This window comes from Phalacrocorax aristotelis, chromosome 12 (assembly GCF_949628215.1).
Source record: "Phalacrocorax aristotelis chromosome 12, bGulAri2.1, whole genome shotgun sequence".
In the NCBI taxonomy this organism is placed as follows: Eukaryota; Metazoa; Chordata; class Aves; order Suliformes; family Phalacrocoracidae; genus Phalacrocorax; species Phalacrocorax aristotelis.
The window spans coordinates 4,930,806-4,955,743 of NC_134287.1; the positions used below are offsets into that span (position 1 = coordinate 4,930,806).

The 24,938-nt window shown below is 37.0% G+C and overlaps 1 protein-coding gene across 3 annotated transcripts in view; it reads right to left on the reverse strand.

Moving 5' to 3' along the window:
* The window catches only part of PLCE1 (phospholipase C epsilon 1), a 142,557-nt gene extending 122,956 nt beyond the window's left edge, over positions 1-19,601 (reverse strand). For all 3 annotated transcript variants that reach the window (XM_075108114.1, XM_075108115.1, XM_075108113.1), the window contains exon 1: positions 18,051-19,601. In XM_075108114.1, coding sequence (XP_074964215.1) covers positions 18,051-19,226 — 1,176 coding nt within the window. In that variant the 5' untranslated portion in view covers positions 19,227-19,601. The remainder of the gene's footprint in view (positions 1-18,050) is intronic.
* Positions 19,602-24,938: the final 5,337 nt, after the last annotated feature.

Below are 24,938 nucleotides of genomic sequence, written 5' to 3' on the forward strand. Positions count from 1 at the left end.
CCAATGGTTTTTTGAAATTCACAGGCTATATTGAGGCTTCTTGATTAACTTTTTGTAAACATTTTGGCTTTAAAGCCTAAACTTGCTTGAAATGCATAGCGGTGAAGACTGAACTAAAAGAATTTAATTTTAAATTTTTCTTTTATACAATCTAACTTATGTAGTGCTTGCACTGCTTTATATGAAAAAAACGTTTCTTTTCATCATTTTACGAAGAGCAACATTTTTCATAAATACAGATTTTTAAATGTTTTCTAAATATATATGTGAACACAGAGGACATTTTAAGCAACAAAACAAAGCAAATTGAATAATTTTTATATTCAGACAATTTTCCTGAATAAATCTTTTTGTATATATTCATATAAACATAACTGTCATGACACAAGACTATCCAAGAGAAAATATCATCTCTGTTCAAGCCATATAAGCACAAAAAGCCAGGGAGGTTGGCTCCATGATGGGCAAAGTCACCTCAGGGAACAATTATTTTGTCTGGTTTGTAGAACAAAGTTAGCAAAACACCAGCCCCAACTTTAAACCATTTTGTGAGATTCCCAAGCTGGTAAAGGAGCGGGGGGGGGGGGAGTCTCAGAAAAACAAGGTTTGACATACACATCCCAGACCTTATTCTTCTAAATAAATGTGGGATCTAGACTAATTGACCTACATGACAACATAAAGCCTGTGAAAAGGCCTAACACTTCTGCTTCATCCCGTAGGGTGAAAAAAGACCTGCCTCCCTAACTGTGCTCTGAAGTTGGAAATGAAAACAAGAAAATTGCTGCCCAGCTCTTCAGTGAAAGTGGAGGAGGGCTTCACCACAAATTGCCTCAAGCAATCCTTGAATACCTTTTAAATACCATAAACACGCTTCCTTCCCCCTACCAAATATTAGGAAAACATATCTATCCACTCCCCCCTCTCTGGTTTTTTCAATCTCTTAGCCTGTTTCAGTCCAGAATTCACTTATATTTCTCCTTTGACTGACCATCATTCAATCAGATTGGGAAAAATACTTTTATTTAAATACAATATGGTAGGAGTCATGCAGCATTTCACGGAAAGACAACAGCAGCATGTGGAAAATGCTTTAAAAAAATGACAGGAAAGAATCTTTTCAAAGCAACCTTAGACACCAGTGTTTGTTGAACCTTTCTAAGTGCTGTGGGTTTTTGAGGGTAAATAATCATATAAAACATTTTAGACACAGTAAGATTCACAGCACAAACCAGATAATTTACTCCCAATATAGCATACATATGTTTCTGAAAGAATACAGGACCATGAAGACATATAAACCTGTAGCCACTTCAGCAATGCTCTGCTGAACACCTGCTTCCCAACCAGTGAAACAGTTAAAAGAGAGCTAAGCTTGTATGTGCTACTCCTTCATGAAATATTTGACAAAGGAAAGCGCCAAAGCAGCTTAGTTCAGTAAGCAGCTCTGTTATACTATGGTGCAAAAACTTTTCAACTGTAATTTTTGCATATGATGTGAACACTTGTCTTCTGGACTTTTAAACATTATTTATCTTTGACTGTTGTGAAATAAATTAGTTACAAGAATAACAGAGCCATGACATTTGGAGTCTGTTGAGTCTACTGTAAGTAAACTTACTATCAAGAAGAATCTTTTTAAATACTTCTAAAGTAGCCAGTTACTTCCAGTAATAAAACAAACCATGAATGTTTCCATGTGCAATTAAATCTCCATCTCATTTGTGCACCATGACTGAACTAATAAACTTTGAGAGCTGGGAATGTGGTGCAGCACAGTGCAGACACCTGAGCTAGCAGTGTGACATCAGGAGCATGTGGAAGCAATAGCATTACCTGTTTCTTTCCACTGTATTGTATTTCAGCTCTCTCCTTGCCACTACATTAGCTAATGGAATGATGACATAAAAGGGCGATGACAATTCCATTTCACACATGCATTGATCACAACGTATGTGAATAATTCATTCCTTTTCAGACTATGAGCACAAACCTGCTTTTATTTGATCTGATCTGTAGTAAATCACAGTATGAAAGACATTATGAAGGACTTTTTAAATTCTTTTCTAATATGCTAAGAGTAAGTTTAGAAAAGATAAAATTATTAGTTTTGATCAGTGTAAATAAAAAAAAGGAGCTGCAATATCAGTCTTCCTCCATGCCCGTTAAAAAAGCAAATAATAAAAACTATCCACCAACATAACCGAAATTCTCTATCAGAATCAATATACATTGACTGCTCCACTTGTTATCCCACACTGTCTACTCTGTAAACCGTCTAGAAATATATATCCTGCAGTCATGCACCCACGCTCCATTGCATGAAAAGAAAAATATTTAATCTTGGCCACACTCTTTACTGTATCTGCCTGATCTAGGTTTTCAAAATACCCAAGTCATGTCTATATTCACATCCAATAGCTATCTAACTTTTTTTTAAAAGCACAGCTTTCTATACAAAATGGTACTTAATGACACTGTGCCCCAGCTGGCTGGCAAAAAGCAATTCTGAGCTGCAGGCAGAACCTGGACGCTGCTGTATGACATGACCCTATGGGTTCTGAAGGGCTACTCCAGTCTCACCTGCCACACGGGTGCAGACCTAGAGCAATATCCAGTCTTTCTGCAAACACCATGTCAAGCAGGTCATAACTTGGATTAAGGCAGGGGGCTTGAGAAAGGTGTATCAGAAAAGATCTTTGACTAATTGTTACACATTTTTAAACCTTAAGAATTAATATTTGAAGAGGGAGAAAGTGGTTACCTTTCCATTTGGGTTTGGGGATTTTTATTCCAAGCATCCAGTTCAGTAACCATACACCAAAGCCAGGTTTGGAATTCCATTTTGCCGTGATTTAAGTTTTCAGATATTTTTTTCCCCTTCTGACTAAAGAAATATCTGCCAATGCCACTTAAAAGTCATAATGCAGCACAGAACAGAAATTGATTTAAAATGATAATAGAAACTGCTTGTTAAATATATCAAGATTACCAATAAAACTGTATGAATAATTCTATCCACCAGATGGCATATGCTTCACGTTTTGCTTCAAACATAGTCAAACATCAGCGGAATGGGTGAAGATCAGACCTTCCTTGTTTCTTTTTCTTCTAACGTATAGATTTCAATAATCTTTTAGAATTTATAGTTTCAACAAATGAACAGATATGTGCTGCAATCAAAGTACAGAAAAATTACTGAATTTCCACACTTACAATGCCTATAGTCATCTATGAGATGTTTTGAAACTTTAGCCTTTTCTCTCCTAGCAAGGAGATGCTAATACAGTTCTACCAGAAAAGGTATACCTGTAAAACTATCCTTGCGGATATTTGGGTCAGTGTAAATATAGTATAAGGATTCTTCTACCACTATAGTTTGTCCAGGTTCTTTGTTGGAATTGTATTGTCAAAAGGACTGCAGCAAACCAAAGATTTTATCATTATGGGTATCGTATCAGATATTCACAGGTACTTATTATCTGAATATATATGTATAAATGTGTGGCGTGCATGTATCTATGTATGCAAACCAGGTCTAAGTGGAAATCAGTGATGACAGTTACGCAGATATTGTAGCCGAACTTCAGGGAACCTTGTCAACACTTTCAGAGAGTGTTTCAGTGGAATTTAGGCCCAAATTTTCAAACTGGACTCCTAAAATCAAACCCATAAATCCCTACGACTTCTAAATGTTGCTGTTCTGATTATGAGACATACAAGGCATTCAGCATCTCTAAAACCATGATAGTTTTATCCAGTAGACTAATAATTATTTGTTGGTGTCTAATTTAAATGCTTGTATTAAAAAAAGTTACAGTCAAAATTTTTAAGAGTAGAACTAAAGTGTGAATTCTACCTTCAAAAACAGTATAATGAGAACTACTGTATAAATGAAGCTTTCTCACATGGTCTCCCTCCTGTTTTGGGGGCTCAGCTCTGACAAAGAGTAGTTCAAACCTCGATGCTTTCTTTGACCCATGTCGGTCAGATCATTTGCATCTGTCCATGGTATTTGGCTAAGACGAAGGCACCATGTTTGACATTTTGTCAACAGCTGGTTGGACAGTAGCAACTTGCAACAATTAGCAAACAGGCCAGCCTTTGAACTAGGGATCTACAAGGTCGCATGGTCCTAGAGCCGTTTGATTCAAGCAAGTCCTACGATCAAACTTGGCTCAGGCAGGAAACACCAAATAGAGTTTCTTATATACCCTTACCTAGGTCTTTTGTTAATAAATGCAGAGGATCAACAGCTGGACCATGTGTGTTAACAGACATACTAATAAGGATATCCTCTACAGAAGAGCAGATGAAAGATAAAATCAGGTAATGTTCTTCAATATGGAGATGTTCTGTGCTAGAGAAAAACTGGTATCAGTAACTTTTTTATAGTGCTTGCTTGCCTATACAAGCTAAAAATTAGAAAAGTACAATAATTAAAATTGCACAATGTTCAGTGGCAACAACACTCTGCCATCTTACAAAAACAGTGTGGTTTCAAACTTCCAGTTAATAAATTGTCAGTGCTTAATCTATTTTCTGTTTTATGGACCTGTCTTCTAGGGAAAAAAAAAAACATGGTGAGGCAAATATCTAGAAGAAAAAGAATATTGCTTTCAATATTATGCAATATTGATGAACCTATTTGAGAAAAATACACCCAAACTACTTATTTTCCCACAATGGTAACCTTGACAATTCACTAAGAAGTTGTTTCCCAGTCTTAAGGGGTCTTGAAGATATTAACGTCATAACATTTTGGCCTAACAACATGGCAAGGGCTTTTTCAGAAATAAATAGCTGGAAAACATGAACTTTTCTACCATCCTGCAGGCATACTGTGCCATCCAGCCCCTGCTCACCTAGCAGCTGCAGCTGCCCAGTACAGCTGTGGGATCCCCTCACAAGCAGCTGGAGCTGACACAGGCGCAAACAGCCCAGACAGAAGCTCTAGGACGTGATTCAGGACAAGCCTAAGAGATAAGCAGCTCCAGTGTGTTAATAGGAGCAGCAGAGTTTCCTTCTCCCCCCTTTCAATCTGGACATACAATGGCGGATGTGGAGAGTGTGTGAGCCCCTGCAATAACTCTGCCGAGGTCCGCAAAGTTTCAGCAAACCATAGTTTTAGTGGGGCTGGACCCTGGGCTCAAACGCCCTCAGGCTACTCATAGCACTGAAACAAATCAGCATGCCTGACAAGGGGACCATAGCAAAGGCGGCAGCACTTTTAAGATCTGAAGTTGAAAGTTCCCTGCACTGCAGGTTGCAGGGCAGAGGAGAGGGAGGCAATGAAACAGGACATTTGGACATGGCTGGGGCAGCGGCATCAGGCTACAGGATGATGATGCAATGCTTATGGGGCTTTTCATTTTAATTTCTTTTTTTTTTTTTTTTAATTACATTTAATGTCAACTCTTTCTTCTGTTCTCCAAAAAATGAAACCAACTTATGGTCTAGATTGTCTTAGATTTGGGCCAACATAGTATTTATCAACAGAACACAAGGCAAATAATCTCATCTCAGTCAAAAACTACAAAAAATTGATCCAGCCAAATCATGGACCCAGTCATGGGTTTCGAAGCTGTGGTGCACATGCTGTTAATGATACACAAATGTCACCTAAGCAACCACACAACTTTTCTGCCGTGTGCACATGTTAAGTACTGCTGCTACCATGATAATGGTAATACATGAGCAAGATAAATTTGGAAGCTCTGCCCCTCCTCTCTGGAAGAGAGGTGGAGGTGGAAGTCTAAGTCTCTGGAAAGCACAGAGTCTCAAGTTATCAACAGTAGTGTTGAATTTTCTGATATGCCTCATCTTAATCTTCTAAGAAACTTAGTTAGTCTAAGCTTTCCAAAATTAAGTTTCATTCTATTTCATTATTTAATTTCGTTTGTTGCCCAGATAAGAATTTGACACTTATTTTTGTCAAGCCTGAGACACGGTATCTCTGCTTGCAGATTTGAATTTTTTGAACCAACAACCCATTTTAAAAAAGCGTGTTATTGTCATCCAATACTTTCCATGGCAGAAAATATTCCTGGAAAAAAAAACCACAAAAAAACAACTATAAAATATCATCTAATTAAAAACCGAAGAAGCTAGCAAAATAGCCCAACTACTGAGCCTTGCCACACACGCTTGGCCTTGTCATACCAAGCCTTGCCAGAATGCCTCAGTTCATAATGGTTCAGAAACCAAATGATGACTAATAATCTCTCTCAAGGTTCTTTTAATTTTCTTCATTTTTCTACTTGAAAGAGTAACCTTTGTACATAACAATCATGATAGTACTAGCACTGGTTTACATACGTTTCAGTTCCACAGAAAAACAGCAAAACCTGTAGCAGTTCTGGCTAGGTTTGGAAAGAAGATTTTGTTGGTTTTTGCTCTCTATATTTTTAAAGTTCCAGAACTCAAAGAACTCTTTGTCAACTATCTCTTTTATTTTCCTTCCAAGTTTTTCATAGAACATTGGCTCCTTTTCACAAGTTCTTTCAGTTAACTACCTTTCATATCTCATTAGCAAACTCTACCCAGTACTGTTAAATCAATTTCCACTTCTTTTACTTAATGAAAAGGGTTTTTTTAGGTTTTTGTTCTCTTGTATCCACTGAGTCACAACCACATGGGTATTTCCTGAGAATGTGCTTTCATCTTGGCTGTTGTTTTCCTTGTGTTTCTTTGCAGACTGGAGAAATTTAAATTAAGCAAGGATCAGAGGAATCCTGGTCATTACTGCCTAGTATAAATACTAATTAGCAAATACTTCTTTTTTCCTGACAATTTTACAATAGGACAAAAGTTACAACTGTACTATTATCTATGACACTTTGATGAGATGGACATTTAACTTCAGCCAAAAATATCAGCTCTTTTGAAGAGTCATTTTCACTGTAATACTACAACCAAGTGCATATCAATAGTCCAATGTGAAGTTTAAATGCTGTTTACTAAGCCTTCACTGGAAAAAAAAAAAATCCCCAAAAAGAACATGGAAAGGAAGAGGACCAAAGAAAAGCTAAAACCAAAATATAGAATATATAAATGGCACAGATGCTACACATAAATTTGTATGACCTGAAAGCAGCTGGACATAAGGCTAATAGAACCAGGAGCGCCCATTAAGACCCCACAATTGCGTGAAGAAGGAACTTCAGCCTTAACTTTTAGATTCAGCTTAAGAGTAAAGTGTGAATACTATGGAAAAATACTGTCTAGAGGTAGAGAACTAGAGGGAGACATATTAGGAAGTTGGATAAAGGAGGCTACCTAAAGACCACCAGTCTAGCAAATACTAAGCAAGCTGAAGGTAAATTCAAGAATGGCACTAGGGAACATGAACAGCTACTGATAGGCTTGAAGTAAAAAGAGCAAAACTAGTTAGGAGGAGTTAAAATTTGAAAATAGCATTATTTTCAAGGCAGGGAGGGGAACACTCCCCCCTTCCCCTCACAGAATTTAATGAGAAACCCCATGGATACTTCCAAGGTCAGGAAGCCTAGAAAGAGAGAGCAGAGCTTGGAGACATCTACCAAAAGGAACCTGGGGAGAAAGAGCCTGGAAAAGCCATAGGGAAATGAGGGCAATGCAAGCTGCAGGGGCGAGTCTTTTTCAAACAGCAACTGACAGACCATACCCTTCAGTAAATGCTATTAAGTCTGGCATCTGCAGAAGTCTGCAGGGCCCTAAAAATGGTATGGGATAAGGCCTATAAATAGGTAAAGATTAAAAAAAAAATAATTGAGGGATACAGCACCTTCTCCAGGGGAGCAAATGCATGCTCTAAGGTTCTGGAGCTGGGATCTTCACCACAGCTAAAACCCCAGCTCTTCCTCTGCTACATGGTGATAAGAAACTCAGTGACCTAACAAGTAAGGAATATTTAACGCCCTGCATCCAAGGAGGATCACTGGCCATGGGAGCTGACATGTTATCAACTGTCTCTGTGTGCTTTTCCATCATGCCAGAGAGTGCAGACTAAATAATGTCTGACCACTTAGATCACAGGGACGACTGAGGCAGAGCAAGAGACAGGTGATGCTGGATTCCACAGAACAGCCTGCTACATGAGGATAAAAAAAAGAAGGGGCAACAAGCGATCCTTCCACAATACTACATAGTGAGAACCTGAACACTGAAGACAGAGGGCAATATTTTCATTACTATCTACGTAAACACCTTTTGGGTTAGTAAATAACTCATTTAAAGGTCCTGAAGAAACGTGTCTGAAGCCAGGACAAAATGTAGCTGCTATCTGTGTGGATGTGGAGTAAGTTCACCACGAACAAAAAAAAAGACAGTGCATAAGCCAGTCCTAACAGACAGGCAATATACCAACTCTTCCCCGTCTTCCCTGGTAAAACTGCCCTGCTTTATTCTGCAAAAATACAGATACAAATTCAGTTCTAAAATTCCAAAATAGTTTGTATGATTACAAAAACCAACACTTCCCCTAACCACACCAGTCCAAAAAGTAGAGGGGGAGGTTGAACAGGACAAATATGATGTAATGGTCAGGTCATTATGTAAATCACAGATCAGATAAATCAAAATATTCTCATAGGAACACCAAAACTTGGAACTGCTTAAAAAATTCTGTCACACACACCCAAATTCCCCACACAAAGCTTCACCCTGGTGTTTCCGATGCTGGATTAATTTTCTTCTATCAAAAGAACTCCTTGTGTAGCAACAGCTTTGTAATCTAGAAAAGATCTAGCTACAGCAAACAATACTTCATCTTCTGAATTACACCATAATTTTACTTGTAGTGGTGTCCAACTTCTATGTTTTAATCTTCCATCATTTTATAAAGGTAGTTTTAATACTGAAACAAACAGTGACACATTTATCTCCTCAGCAGCTAAACCACTGGGAGAAAAAACAGGAAACAGCTGTTCAAAGCTGAAGTGTGATGAGGAAAGTGTTCAAAACCGAAAAAAATTACTCAAAACTGATCATCATTTACAAAGGCTGGATTTGCAGTTTTTCCAAACCAACAGCAAAGAAACTCTGTGCAAGCTAAACTAAATATGCAACAATTCACAAATGCCTGCTAAAGATGAAAGCCTACAGAACTTTGCTCAAAGGAAGCATTCAAATTTTATAGAAGTCCATCTCCAACCTGTTGGCTAAAGGGAAAAAAAAGGAAAGAAACAAAAAACCTTCTGTTTCTGGACTGCCAGAAAATAAGAAAATTAATATGCTGCTGTTTTAAATATGATCCATGTTATATTTCCTGCACGTTGGTAACATCTACTTATATTTCTACAGCCTCAACCTGCTAAGTTGGTGTTAATCAACCAAAGCTTCCTTTATCCTTTATGCGACAAATCAATAGATGGCAATGAAATCTTCATGCAGCAGAAGATTTTGCACTCCTGTAGTTCTCCCTGACTGTATTTTATGTATTTTAAGTAAGGTAAGTTTCAAAAGGACACATAGGTGAGCCAGAATACAAGTTAATTTCATAAAAGGGAAACATTCTGAATGTTGATGAAATAATATTTTTCCCTTTAAAATATATAATACGCTTACACACACAAGCCACCTAGTGCAACCCCAAGACTGTAAACAGCAGACAGGAAGTCCAATGTTATGGTTCCCACGGCAACCATAACGTGCCTATATAAAAGTAAAATATCTTACACATGCACAGGGTCAGAACTATAATGGCCTCAAGCTTGTAGCATGATGCTTTAAGTCTACAAAGTTACTCAAGATAAATTCCTAATTTAAAACAGAGAAGACTGATGAGAGTTTTCTCTCAGGGGTCTTTTTCTTGATCCAACTCACAATCATGTTTAGAACAATTCTCCATGGCTCAGATACATTCTTATGTGTTTGCTGAAAGATAAACTACTCAGAATTATCATTCAGACCTTTATTCAGCCTAGAAGCATTTCAGTGGTGATTGGCTACATATATTACAAAAAAAAAAAAAAACCACACACAAAAAAACCCAAACCACCACATCTTGTTTTTCCTTTGCTCTTGTGCATGTAACTCTAAAATTACCAAATATTAACAGTTGGAACTGGTGGGAAAATGTTTTTCTCCCCCACGGGAAACTTAGGATATGCCTCTTAAGCAGACTCCAGTGCAGCACACAGCTACTAAGCCTGCTGAGATAAAAGAAAACTTAGCCACAGCATACGAAGACTTTTTGGGCGAAGTTTATCTTCTCCAAAACCCGAGTAAGCTCGCTAACAACTAGCTGCTTCTAAGTCTACAGAGCAGATGAGATCATCACTTGTTTGTAAAACCGCTAGGACAACAGATTCAAGTCCCAAAGTAGGGCGTCCAAGGAGTGTGGTAACATGAACAGTAAGTAACAGCTTATGCAATGAAGGGTACTGAAGGAAGTTTTAGATATCAAGTTAATGACCCCACCTGAATTAATGTATTACACATATTTATATAGACAATATTTTTAGTTTAAAACTATAGTTTTAAAACTGCTTAATATAAGTTTTGCATATGTCTCTTTATTAAAATGTTTGATGTAAAATTACGGTTCCCATGAAGCCAATAGCTCCACGTTGCACGTGCTTTTTTTTCTCCCTCCAAGTAACATTATCCAAATGGGAGATTTTAAATAGATTACAATATGACCAGGATTTCACCCATTCTCCAATACCTGAAGGGAACTCTCAAACACTTTAAGAACTAAGACTGCTGTAACATGAAACTAGAGCAGCTAATAATACATCCTTTGTTTTCCCCACACTTTACTAATGAAAGTCTGTATCTGTCGTGATTTCTTGAAAACAATTTTTACAGCATCAGGAGAATAAAATAAAAATAATCATGAAGAGTACATAAGAAGCACTTTTAATCATCCTAAATGAAGCTCACATTATTTTACTGTGGATTCGAAGTCCAAATGTTCACAAGAGCCAACAGGCATTACAGTTACTGGAAAAGCTAAGGGGGGATGGGGAAGAAAACATTTTCTGCTTTCACAAGAGTTAATTAGACTATTTGGAGTCCTGCAACAAGTGCATGTGCTGATTTCAAGATAAAACCACACTTTTTCATTACTGTTGCATGTTCCCATACTATGCCAGCAAACTTATCTTTAGGTATCTATTTTTGATTATTTGCTATACTGAAGAAATCTTAAGTTTTTAAAGTATTATAATTCCAGAGATGAAAAGACTCTTCTGACCTTCGTACAAATGGGAAGACAAGAATATTATCTGTTGGTAAGAACGATCACAAGCCAACCCAACATGTTTTTCTCTCTCATACTCAGCTTGGGGATTGATTAATACATCTCAAAACTGAGTCTTCAATCTCAGCTCAAAAATTATCATATCTAGTTACAATTCAGAACATTTTAAAAATGGATACTTTCACACAATTTGTGGGACAATATGTGCACTGCCCAATACATTTGTTTTGCAGGTAAGGAAACGCTTCTAACGAAATAATTTCACTCTAAAATTATGAGGAGAATTAAAAAAAAAAGTTGTTATAAATGCCAGGGCTGAATGTTTATGTTTCCAAGGCTGCCCCACTTCCGACATTCCTGATGAAAGCTGTATGCTGTCACACTGCCCTGAGTCACGCTGGTTCCAACTGCTGCACTGATGTAATTAGCTTTGGTTGGTGTGGGAGCACCCTCAGAAGTCTCCTGTCCCTTGATACTCCAGCTCATATGTACTTGGACGGTACCTAACAGCTGTATTATGCTCAATTATTATTCCTTTTTTTAAGCTGTCACCAGACTGTATTTTCAAGCAAAATTCTTCATGACCAGAGGCTCATAACCATACTATATCAAATCACTTTTCACAAATAGAGAAACCAAATAGCCTCTTATCTCATGGACAATCCCTTAGATACTGTGGCAAGTATGATTTTACAGTAGAGGTTTTTCCTGTAAGTCCTTCTTGAAATTTCATACCGATAAGATGTATGCCTACCAATTATTGTCAACCCAAGCTTATCCCATTTTAGAAAACATTCCTTTTAACAGATCCTGAAAGACTGTAGAAAAGCAAGGCAAATTAAAACATATATGAAATCTCATCAATTCAGGTTTTAATTATTCACCCACCAACAGAGTGGTCTTTATACAGCGCAGTTTTTATTCACTCATATGAGAGTAAACAACCCACACTTTTCAACAGTTCATACAGGTAATGGAGATAATTTAGCTTCAGCTGAGAAAGAATTCAGAAGAGTGTCCAACTCTAACACTCTAAAATGAACTCTTTAATGTGCTGCAGGGAGATTTTCTAAAACAGATCTTCATGCTTCTTTACAGTTAATGAACAGTCACTAGAAGGAAAGTCAGAAAATGTGGAAAAACTGAAGGCATAATATAGTGCTCTTGCCAAGACTCCCACACTATTGGCTCCAAGTACCAAAGTGTGCTCACAGCTAAAACTTATTGTTCATAATTTGGCCCAAAATTGTTACAGCTATGAGGCAACTACAAAATAATACAAAGTATTAAGAGATTTATCTCTGATTCTATCACACATTATGGTAATAAAACTGACTACTTCTACAGACAGAGGGTAAATTTTCTATTTTTAATACTAGCCTTTAAAACTGGAGTAACTCAACCCAAAGCAAATATAAGTATAGAGCTTCATTTAACAAAGTTCAATTTATTTTTACAGCACTTACTGAAGGGAAAACATAATTTCATGCCTATTTGGCTTCTCTTTTGCTTCCCTGATTTTTTTCCAAATACTCAATTTTGCTCATGCACTTTTTTCTTCAAGCAAAAGACTGCAACTCTTATGCAAAGAACCAAGAAACACTGGGTCCAGGTAGAACAAAACCCAGTTCATCCATACCTACTAACCTCTTTAACATGTGAATATAAACCTTTATGCCTAAAAACACGACAACATTAGTAACAGGCAGAATACTCATGCACAGTCAGATAAAAACACCTTATCGTTAGAGTGGAGAACTCCAACCACTTGCAGATTATTTGCTTTATGTCATTTTTTTTCCTGTAAATCCCTCTCAGAGCATCGGACTAGAAATTTTATTTCAAAGCTGAAAACCAAAAAATCTCAAACCCCAAATCTGTCTGCAATCCACAATATAGAATAGCAAACTATCTTTTCTTTTGTTTGTTTTTTTTTTAAATAAAAGTACAAGCATAGTATGACCTTTAGCATAGAGAGCAGTCTTACATTTCAGGTATGCATGCAAAACTGGGAGGGAAGAGAGTAAAAGACCATTTAGAGATTTCCATCTTTTAAAATATGGAGCAAGAACAAGACACCTGTGGGAAAAACCACATAATCCTAACAGAAAGATGGTATCACAGCAAATCTAGACCTGAAATTCCTACAGAAACCACTAAAAAGAACTGAGAAGTGAAAGCCTGTAAGAATTTTATTTTTTTAGGCTGCTTCATGGGTTGTGAATCTCACAGTGTTTAGCAGAATAACTTCACTAGTAAGACTCCTATTGCCAGGTGATTTCATGTGGCCACTCCAACAAGCTTTGTGTCTGTTCTACCGAATCACATCAGTCATCCGAGTGAAACACAGCACACACACAAGAACTCTTATGCTTATTATTATTATCATTAGCACAGAGGGTAAGTCAAATTTATATATTTAGTGAGTGCAGAACTATTCAGAATGTATTCAGAATTAATAATCAATTCTGAACCAGATAAGATTCAGACAAATATCATCTATTAAACAGAAAACCACTTGTGCCTGGATCTGTTTCTTTAAAAATATTATCCAAGGTGACTATTTTAGATATCACATTAATAAAACAGGATAGTAGAAATTTTTTAGCTCCGAGTCTTTTTTCCCCTCCTTAACTATGTTAACAGATGCCACCAAGTGACTATAGCTCAACTTAATGGAAATCAAGAAATCTTAATGGAAGACTCCTTAAATTAGCAATGCATAATCAAAAATCCTTGCATTACATTGATTTTACACATGAAGCATAAAAACACTATGGGATACTACATGGAAAAAATAAATACCTGATGCTAACAGATGCTAAACTACTATACCAAATCATTAAACTAATTATGAAACACTCCTGCAAGATAAATCTATAATAAAATAATTATTCTATCTGGAAACAAATGTGGGGGCAATTAAGGGTTGGGGTTTTTTTAATTGTTGCCTTATTGCTATTTGGCATTTCAGTAGCACCTTATCAGCTATGAAGAGTGAAAGATATTAGTATGCAAACCTCTATCTGAGCAAAGTTAAGAAAACCAGCAGAATTCTTGCCTCTTAAAGCTCAAACTACAAGCATCAGGAATGTAATGACACAGCAAAGATAGTACTGATGCCTAAAAAATAAGCTTAACTAAAGAATTCAGTTATATGCGTTGCAACTATGTTGTTGCAGCTGTCATCTGGAGATCTTGAGGTCACTTACCTGGTTTAGGAGGATCACTCCACAGTAGCCTAGAGAGCTGCTCAAATTTAATATCTTGGTCAATGGTGGACCTGGCTACTTTTGTCATGTTGCATTGCCGCTACTGCAGACACACCACCATACCAGGAAGAAAAAGCTTACTTCCGCACTATGAACCTAACATCTCACAGACAGAGATGGTGCAATGATTCCAGAAACTCTGACTTCAATTAGTCAGGTTGCTAACATGATGCAGCTGAGCTGAACCCAAGTAGTGGATACATTCATAGAATCATAGAACAGTTTGGGTTGGAATGGACCTTAATGATCACCTAGTTCCAACCCCCCTGCCATGGGCAGGGACACCCGCCACTAGACCAGGTTGCTCAAAGCCCAGTCCAACCTGGCCTTGAACACTTCCAGGGATGGAGCATCCACAACTTCTCTGGGCAATTGTTCCAATGCCTCACCATCCTCTTAGTAAAGAATTTCTTCCTTATATCTAAGCTAAATCTACCCTCCTTCAGTTTAAAGCCATCACCCCTTGTGCCAGGTCAACAGCAAAGCTTGCACTCTCATTATTTGTTTCTGTGGCAAATCCTTTGCATTTGTGACATCTTTAATATGTACCAATATGACGGGCTTGCACTGTTCCAACAAGGACAAGCAAATTTCTCATGAACAGACACAACAGCCATGTTACATGCATCCCTCTGATAAGGGCGAGTACTGCACTGTATGTAACTGCAAAAACTACACGCAAATTTAGAAAAAATATTCAACATAAAAATCTTCTCTCTTCATACAACACATTATTAAATCCAGAGCAGAAGAGTCTAAAATATACATATAAAGCACCTATAAACAGTAATCATGTGCTACATTTAAAAAATACATAGTTTCGTGTGTGTATATATATAATCCAAAGCCTCAGCCCCACCTTCCTATGTAGCAAAAGAAAAAAAATTATTCAGCAAGACAACAGTTCAGTGCCTTTCCTTTATTAGCGCTAGAATTTTTATGTAAGGGATATGCACAAATGAGACCCACATTTTCCTACTTAAAACATAAAGGTCTCTATTGTTCCATGTTACACCAGTACTGCTACAAAAACTTAATTTCTCCAACTTTTTTTTCCCCCTTGAAGAACAGAACTACTGTTCACTTAGCTGTTCCAAACAGAATGCATGCTCAAAGGGTGAGATAAGGGGAAAGAAAGAACAAATTACCACATTCATTTACTACTTTCTCCTTCTTCCTTTGATTATTAGCATGAAAGCTTCCTACAAATGCTCATAATTAATTATTTTAACCAGTGCATATGTTCAGCAGGTCCATATATGTCATATTCAGAGTTAATTTCTATGTTTGTGTAAAAACCATCTACACTGCTAATAATATAAGCCATAAACACAGAGAAATATTATTGCAGAAATATTTTTTGACATGAAAATAACAGAAAAATAACGCTAAGAATGCTTGATGCATAATATACATAAAGAGATTAAATAAAGAGGTTGGTAAGGAAAATATCTGTAGTCACCATTTGGAAGAAGAAAGACTTAGTAACATGCAGTTTTAAGCCCTTTCCGACCATGATAAAACATTCTATGTATTGTAGTTACCCAGAGTGCTTTACTGTGCCTGTTATTTTTCATTTGTAGACAGAACTTTTCCTATATAAATAATTATTCAGTTGGTATTTATTACATGTATTTCTGAGTTTCTATATGTATTACAAAAAAAAAAATATCTTCAAATTAAAGCCCTCTCACCCCAAAATGCTGTACATTCAGTACTATGCAGCAGCAGCGGAACGTGGTGAAGCAGGCATGCAAGGAACTCAATTTAAATTGGAAATGCCCAATGAAGAAACCTAAACACATCCTTCCCTTTTCATACCTATATAAACAAAAATTACGCTAGACCTCAGCTACAAAATATTCTCCTTTTTCTCCCCCAAAAAAAGGTTATAATGATAATACAAATGTACTGAGCAGACATCATATTAGGTAAATACGTAGCTCATACTCATCCCTTCATGGGAGCACGACCATGCACTACGCAGGGCATGTGCTGTACCAGCAAGTTGGTGCTTCCACTGACTAGGATAGTGTATCTCATGATAATGAACAGCACCACCAAGCTTTGTAACCAGTACAAAAACCTGACATACGCTTGTTCATAGAACTCTGCAATCAACAATTTAAACAGAAAAACTACCAGTTTCTAAAAGGATACGGGGATATTACTGGAGGGCACAACCGCCATGGAGCTCCTGAGCCACCAAGTCCACTCTTCTGTTATCACTGACAAAATTTCATATAATCCATTTCATCAATTGTACAGTTGGACTCAATGACCTTAAAGGTCTTTTCCAACCTAAATGATTCTATGATTCTATATAAGTAAGTTTTCCTCCATTTCAGTCCTACTGAAAGCTGTTGCAGAGCATGAACACTACGTGCTAGAAACTTCTTCAGTTTTCAACCTACATTTATTCAGGACCAGTTTATAGGCATAGCTTATCCGGCCACACTCTCCTTTACTTTCCCCTCCCTAGAGGCTGTTCACACATTTTACCAGAGGAAAACCACACCTCCTTTTTTTGCTAAGCTCAGTAAACCTCTCCTCTCTTAACTCTTCTTGAAAGAGTTTCTCTTGCTGTGACCATCCTGCTGGCCTGCCTTTCTCAGTACACACTTCTCAGATGAATCCTTGAGAACCAGTGGTCAAAATCTTTTACATATTCCATAGACAACTATTCTAATTTTTACTGTCACACAAAATCTTTTACTACTTAAAATAATTCATTACGGATGTGCTATGTCATTTCTACAATAATTAATGCATTCATTATTTCATTCTAAACTTAGATAATACAAAAAATTCTAATTTCAGAGAATACAAATCAGGGCAATATCAGCACATTAATATACATTATTTAACTATTAGATAATTTTTTTTAACTCTTTGCAAGTGTAGAAGCATTATAAATATCAGTAACTTAGGGGAAATACTATGCTTTCTTTTTTAGATCAACAAAATTTTTCACTGTGATCTAATACTGCCACTTACCATCTTCTACAGTTTATTCCATGAAATTATTATATCATTAATACACCCATCAAATGTTTATATACACATATATGCTATATGCATTCATCTATGTATATATATTATATATTAATACATCTATTTTTACATACATGTAGAAATTTAAATGCATATTGTATACATTTCCTGTTTAAAATATAAATATCTAAAATGTGTATATATTTTTAATAGGTATATTACATTCTTATAGATAAATCATATCAGGGTATAAATTTATACATACATCTACATATAAATATGTATCTAAAAGCATTAATATATATATGTATATACATACATGCATATGCATAGATTTTATACAGATATAAAACTATACATTTTACCCCAAGCCTATTTCAAATCAAAATGAGTTTTGAAGGATGAGAATACATTCTTCTAAAAAGCAGTGTTCAGCATGAGGTACAACGTGGGTAAATGAAGTACCCTATTCAGCGTTACTACGTGTTTACTAGTTGAAGCTGGATTTTTAAATGAAAATGTCATTAGGGTATCAAAACTTAAAAAAAAAAAACAACACTCAGCACCAAACAAACAAAACAACACTATCAAGAGCTTACCTCATACCACAAAGACTTCTCAAGAAAGGAATTGAATTCCCATTTTATTAAGGACTGAATTATAGTTAGCTGTTCTGTGGTAATCCTGGAAAGCTTCAAGCCACTGCTGTTTCTCCTTTGCTCAATGTAATTCCAAGCAAAGGTTCCTATGTGCCCTGAAGGTAAGGTCCTAACAATTGCTCTCGTTCCAGTATAAACTGATTTTTTAACCTCTTTATCATTTTTACAGAAACGTCTTATTAATAAAGTAGAACGTTCTTTTTTGTTTCTAAAAAAATCCTCTTCCATCTCTTCTTCACAGTTATCAAAATGGCTCAGAAAGGGCTTTGAGGGCATTCTTCCAGTAAAGTTATTTCCACAGAAGTTGTGACCTAAGCATGCCACTTTAACCTTTCGCGGTGCTCTTTCCAGACATAGATACTTATCCCTTAAAGTGTCTTCATACAACTGCTGCCCATTTTCATTCTCACAATTATCTGTCAACTCCAATAGTCTGCAAGTGCTGGATGGGGAACCAGTGGTGTTACCATTGCCAACACTTACTGGCTGCAAGCAGTCATCCAAAATGAAGCCGCTGTGTAAACTGCACAAAGCCTTTGATATATTCCTTTCACTAGCACAATGAAAGTGAAAAAAGGCCACTTTATCAGTATCACTGCTATCATTCTTATCTATTGCTGTTTGGCTTCTTACCGAAGGTCCATTCATTTTCAACTGAATTTCAGCAAGCATGGCTCTTTCCAGTGAAACAGGAATTCCAGTTTCCAGGCATGCCTCTCTCCCTGCTAAAGGATCACGAGATTTATACAACTGGCTGCATGGGATATTGCTCTTGTAGTTTTTCTGTACAATGTTACAGTTAATATTAAGAAATTCCACTGAATCAGGTATGGAGCTGTTTCTCTCCCAGAATTTTTCATTACTATTGTCATTAGTCAGTTGTTCTTTCGCCAGAGAGAATATTTTGGGCACGGAGCCCTGAAGACTTTCTTCTTCAAGTCTGTGTAAGTATGAGAGAGCATGTGTGGTTTGCCTTCCCGGACTGGCAGTATGTCTTTTTATAACACTGGTGTCCAAAGCATTTTCAGTATTTTCATCTCCAGCTGACTGAGCAGGTATCACTTTACCCTGTACCACAGAGACGAGAACAGACGCTGTCATTTCCTCAGAGGTCATCTTGACACAGTCTTTAGTTGTTAGTTTTGTGCTGGGGATGGAGGGGAGCGTTGTCTACCAATCCTCAGACCATGATTTCAGTGTAATAAAAGATTCAGTGCTAAATAATCAGGGAACACATAGTAAAATATACATTGACTACTTGTCTTTTTGAACTGGGTTTTTAAAAAAAGCAATTTTTTGACTGTTGGGCTACTAGGCTTTCCCAGCCTTGGATTACTGGCATGAAATACAAACATCTTTAAGCCAGCTTCTTATTGCGATGTAGCCATTCACCTTGTCTCTTCCCACAATTAATTCTTCTATCATACGTAGCACACACACTGTTGCCTCAGGTTGCAGAAGACAACCAAACACATAATCCATGTCAAAGATGCATCTCCCCATAGAGCATCCAAGAAGTTGGTCTTCTGTAAAGAGAAGAAACAAATATATATATTGAACAGAATCCATGGCACAGAATCTACCACCACAACTACAAGAGAAGAATTTTTTTAATGTGAAGAGAAGGAACACAAGACAACAGAAGTTAATTATACTGAGACCTAGAGCATTTCAAAATACAGGCTTACATCTGTAAAGTCTCGCTTTACAATTTGGGGAAATCACAGTCATGTTTTACATATTTAAATAGCTGTCTTCGTTTGGAAAGCTACGTCACTGCAGAAGACTAATTTTACTGAAGCTGTAACACTGAAATTGAACATACAAGATACATACAAAGAGAAAAAAGGAAATGTCCTTCCTATAGTTCTTCTGACTCATAGCCAGGATAAGTTACATTATGAAGAACAAAATAGTTTTTAAACCTACACTGTTTTTAAAACTAATTATTTTCCTGTTCAGAACTGAACTGCATCACAACTACAATTGTTTTGGTGTTATATGGTTTTTGTTTTCAGTAACTTTTATGTTGTTACCCTGCATGCATGACAAAAACACAATATTTCTGCCAGAAGTGACTGAAAAAGCATCAAGGCAGAGCAAAGATTAAAGTATTATCAGTAAAATTTTTGACCCCTTTATTTACATGCCTTGAGCTAGAAAGTTAAGCTGCTCTTCAACTTTGCCATTAATTCTCAGTTTCTTTCCTGCGAATAGCATGGTACAAGTAAATCTTGGAATCAGAAAATAAGAGGCTACAGATAGTTCAACAAAAGAAACAGAAGAACAAAAGAGACAGACCCAGATAAATCATGGTGAATTAGAATTAAACAACTCTATGCTTATATTTCAATTTATCATATTTAATGTTTTAAAACTGTAAGTGCATTATTAAAAAGGTGGAAAACACAGAAACTTATATGAAGGACTAAGTCTACTAAAACTGTCTAAATTCTACAGAAACAAGAAAAAAAATATGACTGGTACTTGAGTGGCAAAATTTATCACATAACTGAGGCAAATCACTGGCTAGGTACAACAGCTACAGATTACTTAAGTGATCAATCAAATGTTGAACCATCTACATAAGCAGAAGGGACCACCTTCAAGTCAGTTCATGCAGTTTAGCTAATTAAATCATCTGTAGCTGATAAAACAACTAGGAATGATGGGGGGCGGGGAGAGGGGGGGATAAAAATCAGGAAAGCTTAATAATTAATTTGAAGTGTAAAATATATTTTGAAACTCTTCTCAAGTAACTATGATTAACGATATTGTTTTAAATCATTTTAGAGTGTCAGCTTTCATTTTTATTGATTACTAATCTTCATCCAAAAGCAGTTTAGCACAAATCAAAACGTAAAACACATTCTTTAGTTAACAGGATATTTCATATCCTATTTTCTCACACAATGAAATGCACAAGTCTAACTAAATGTATAATTTTTCATGCAGGCTCATCAAAAAGGAAAAACAAATTTAAGAAAAGTCACATTTCACTACAAATCCATGGCTTAAAAGTTGGCTAGCCAGTGAACAGCATTCTTTCTTCAGATACTAAGTGCAGTAAAGGCATGACAAACAAAATTGCAATTTAATCACAGAATCATAAAATCATTAAGGTTGGAAAAGACATCTAGGATCATCGAGTCCAACCACCAACCCAGCACCCCCAGGCCTCCTAAACCATGCCCTGAAGTGCCACGTCTACATGTTTTTTGAACACCGCGCCAGGGATGGCGACTCCCCCACCTCTCTGGGCAGCCTGTTCCAATGCCTGACCACTCTTTCAGTAAAGACATTTTTCGTAATATCTAATCTAAACCTCCCCTGATGCAGCTTGAGGCCATAAATACTATAAATATTTAAATATTTCAACCAAGATCTCATTCTATTGGTTTAACAACAGAAGGGGGCGGGGCGCCTAAGGGAAAGTGACAGAGACAGAACAGAGAGCCACAGATTTTACCTCCTCTATGCATTACAAAATGCACGTGCATGCCAGAGCAGCCACAAGCACGTGAAGTTGGGAAACTTGGATCCTCCGTAAGAGAGAGATTTAGGACCAGAAAGGAAAATAAAAGCTACAGTTCATAGAATAACTGTGTAGAAAGAGATAGCAGTAGTTGGATAGAGTGGCAGGAACAGGACTTAAACGGGGGTCATGTTACCAACACAGTTCACAGAGCACCCTATGAAATACTGTGACAGCACAACCGTAGAGGAGATCCAATGAGAAACCAACAACCAAGCAATCTCTGATAGTCCCTATATCATTAAATTGTACCCTGAAATTGATTTTAGTTCATTTTCTTCAATCTTAATTATTTCCCTTAAAAAAAAAAAAAAAAAAAACCACAAAACAACACACTTAAGCACTTAAGTGCACACACACACACACACACACACAAGTTCCTCAGCCCTTATCTTATTTTACCGTATCCTATCACTCTTCCCTGTCCTTCCTCTTCAAATCCCCAGATAACGGTTTATGTAACTTTTTGCCACTACGCATTTGAAGAAAACTGCAAGCAATCCATCTAGAAATGTTCCCATCTTATTTCTTCTGGCAACCATTCTGCGCCTCTGAGCCCAAATCTACAACTGATAATGCTGATCAGAGCAGAAAGATCTAGGAGGAGCAGCTGTTTTTTTCTTGTTCTCTTACGTTTCTTTGCTGCTCTAATAAACTTTTTAAAAGGTATGAAACACATGTATTTTTAAGACTCTTCAGTACTGATTTTTGAAGTATTTCTCTCATCTATCAAAACTCCTCAGTCTACTGATTCATCTTTCCTGTTTGCATCAGAAAAATTCCAGGCAATCCAATGAAAATACAAGCCACCAAAATATATTCATAAATGTACTTCCTATAATATTGCTAAGCCAGGAAGCAAAATTAATTGAATGGGTTTTCACTGTAAAGAATCTACTGCTTATTATACTGGTTGCCAAATGAAATTCTTACAAAACATCACCACTCCTCAAGGCAAAAAAGACAACATCATTATGCAACTTCAACAGTACACAATGAATTGGAGATCACAAAACTGACCATGTATGTTAACTTGAATTTTTTTACATCGTTCTTTATGGAGAAAATTTTAAAACAAAAATTATATCACTGATTTGCTTCTGTAAACAGAAAGCTTCTAAAATCTGAGGTCCATTTATATCTGAGACTCTGACCACAAAGCTCATTCTGAGGCCAGGACTGCTCTTCCACAGTCTTCCTTCCTTCAACACCATTCACGTATCTCTTTCTTATGCCAAAGTGTCTCCACACATGTCCTCCCCAAACTGCTTCCCCCAGATCTTTTTCTTTTCTCTAGAAATTTTATCTCAAGTCTTCCCCAACAGCGGTTTTGTTGGTCACCTCTTTTCTCAACTCCAAAGGCTACATGCCTGTCCGTTTCTCTCTACCAGCATCACTCTTCTCTATCCGTCCGTGCCTATGTTTGAAATCCATTTCATCAAGAATAATGTCTGCTTAAGAAGCTCCCTGTCTAGGTCCAGCTGTTCCCATCCTCTCATGACCATTGCAACTTGATAGGGAACTGATCCATCTCAAGAATTTTTTTGCTCAAGTTACTTCACAGCTAGATCATTTTCCCAATCTAGTTCATACATGGTTGTACTAACACGTGTGCTACAACAGCACAAGGGAGAAAATGAGCAGCATGGGGAAGGGAGGAAAATGCTGCTTATGCTCTTTTACACATTTCTGCAATCTGCAAATGTAATTTGATGTTTCAGCTATGTTAATCTAGCAGGTAGCTGTCACCAAAGCAGGCAGACTCGCTCCTCCCCCCACTCTTGACTTTCAGTCCCTGTTTCCCCCATCTCATGCACCTACAGACCATGAGTCCACAGAATTAAGTTGATTCAGCTGGCTGATCTGTCAGGAAACTATTCTTTTCATCCAAATGAACTGACTCACCTTGTGGTCACATGATCACTACATTCCATGAAAAGGAGATTTTAGGAATGCCTGGTAGGGACCACATGTCTCAGTAGCAGCTTCAGTTTAGATCATGTTTGCTATACGTCTAAATGCACCCTGAACCAAGAGAAAAGTTACCTAGTGTACAAGTATGCTAAAATCTCATGAAATAGCAAGCAGAAACCATGCTGGTAGAACCTCTGATCTATGGACAACTGCAAAAATATCTGAATCCGCGGCTCTGATGAACAGTTGACAAGAGTTTCATGTGTCCCCCTCTACACTCTTCTCAGTCTCTGCTTCCCACTGTAATCAACAGATTTCAACTCACTGTGCCCAGCAGATTCATTAAACTGTTGGAATTCATTAGACATGTTATGAAGTGCGTTAACACAGTGTTATAAATGCAATCAAGTGTAAAACTCACAAGCTCAACCAGTATTTTGTAACTTACTGTAAAATTGCATAACTATCACTCCCTGTTGCATCCCTTAGTTGCCTATCTGCGTGAGGGTGACCAAAGCCTAAATCCTCATATAAAATCCACATACAAACATATACATACATTTGCATATAACAACAGTGCTGAAATTACTCAAAAACATATTTATCTTGTTGCACATTCAACTCAAAACTCTGATTCACAGTTAAATCGCTATATAAAAGCCTGTGAAGTAAACAGCTATGCCTGCACTGTATTTAACACATGCTGACATTTTCTGAACCCACTAGATTAGCTGATGAAATCCATTAATAACTACACTGGTTCATTTTACAAGGCTTAAGTTATGTCAGAAATGTAATGTACTCCTGCTATCAGTAAAGGAAAGGAAAAATGTAAGAAACTAGAGCCAGCATTAATGAATCATCCTGGATGCAGAAGTCAGCCAACAAAGACAAAGGAATAGTGAAAATAAACAACCTGGCAACCTTTCAACCCACACATTCACAAAATGCATTAAGTCCGAAAACATGTGACACAAAGCTAATTTGTATCTTTTTTTCTTTTTCTTTATACTACTGCATACACTTTAAGACTTAAAGTGCAACCCGGTTCTAGTTAGTAACAATTAATAATAATGTTTAATAATTCCTTATTCCCCCAGCCACCTGGGATTAAAGTCTACAACAGCCCAGGTAAAACATCCAACATAATCAAAGACTATAAAACTGTATTAATTTAGTATCAGCTTAACCTATAATTCATTACTCAAGCTAATTTCCTCTAGAAGTCAGCAGGAATTCTGCTTCAGAGAAAAAAAAAGTATGCTAAGACTTACACTCTTATTTAGTCTAAGGAAACAGGCTGCCCAGAGAGGCTGTGGGGTCCCTTCCCTGGAGACATTCACCCCCCGCCTGGACGCAGCCCTGTGCCCCCTGCTCTG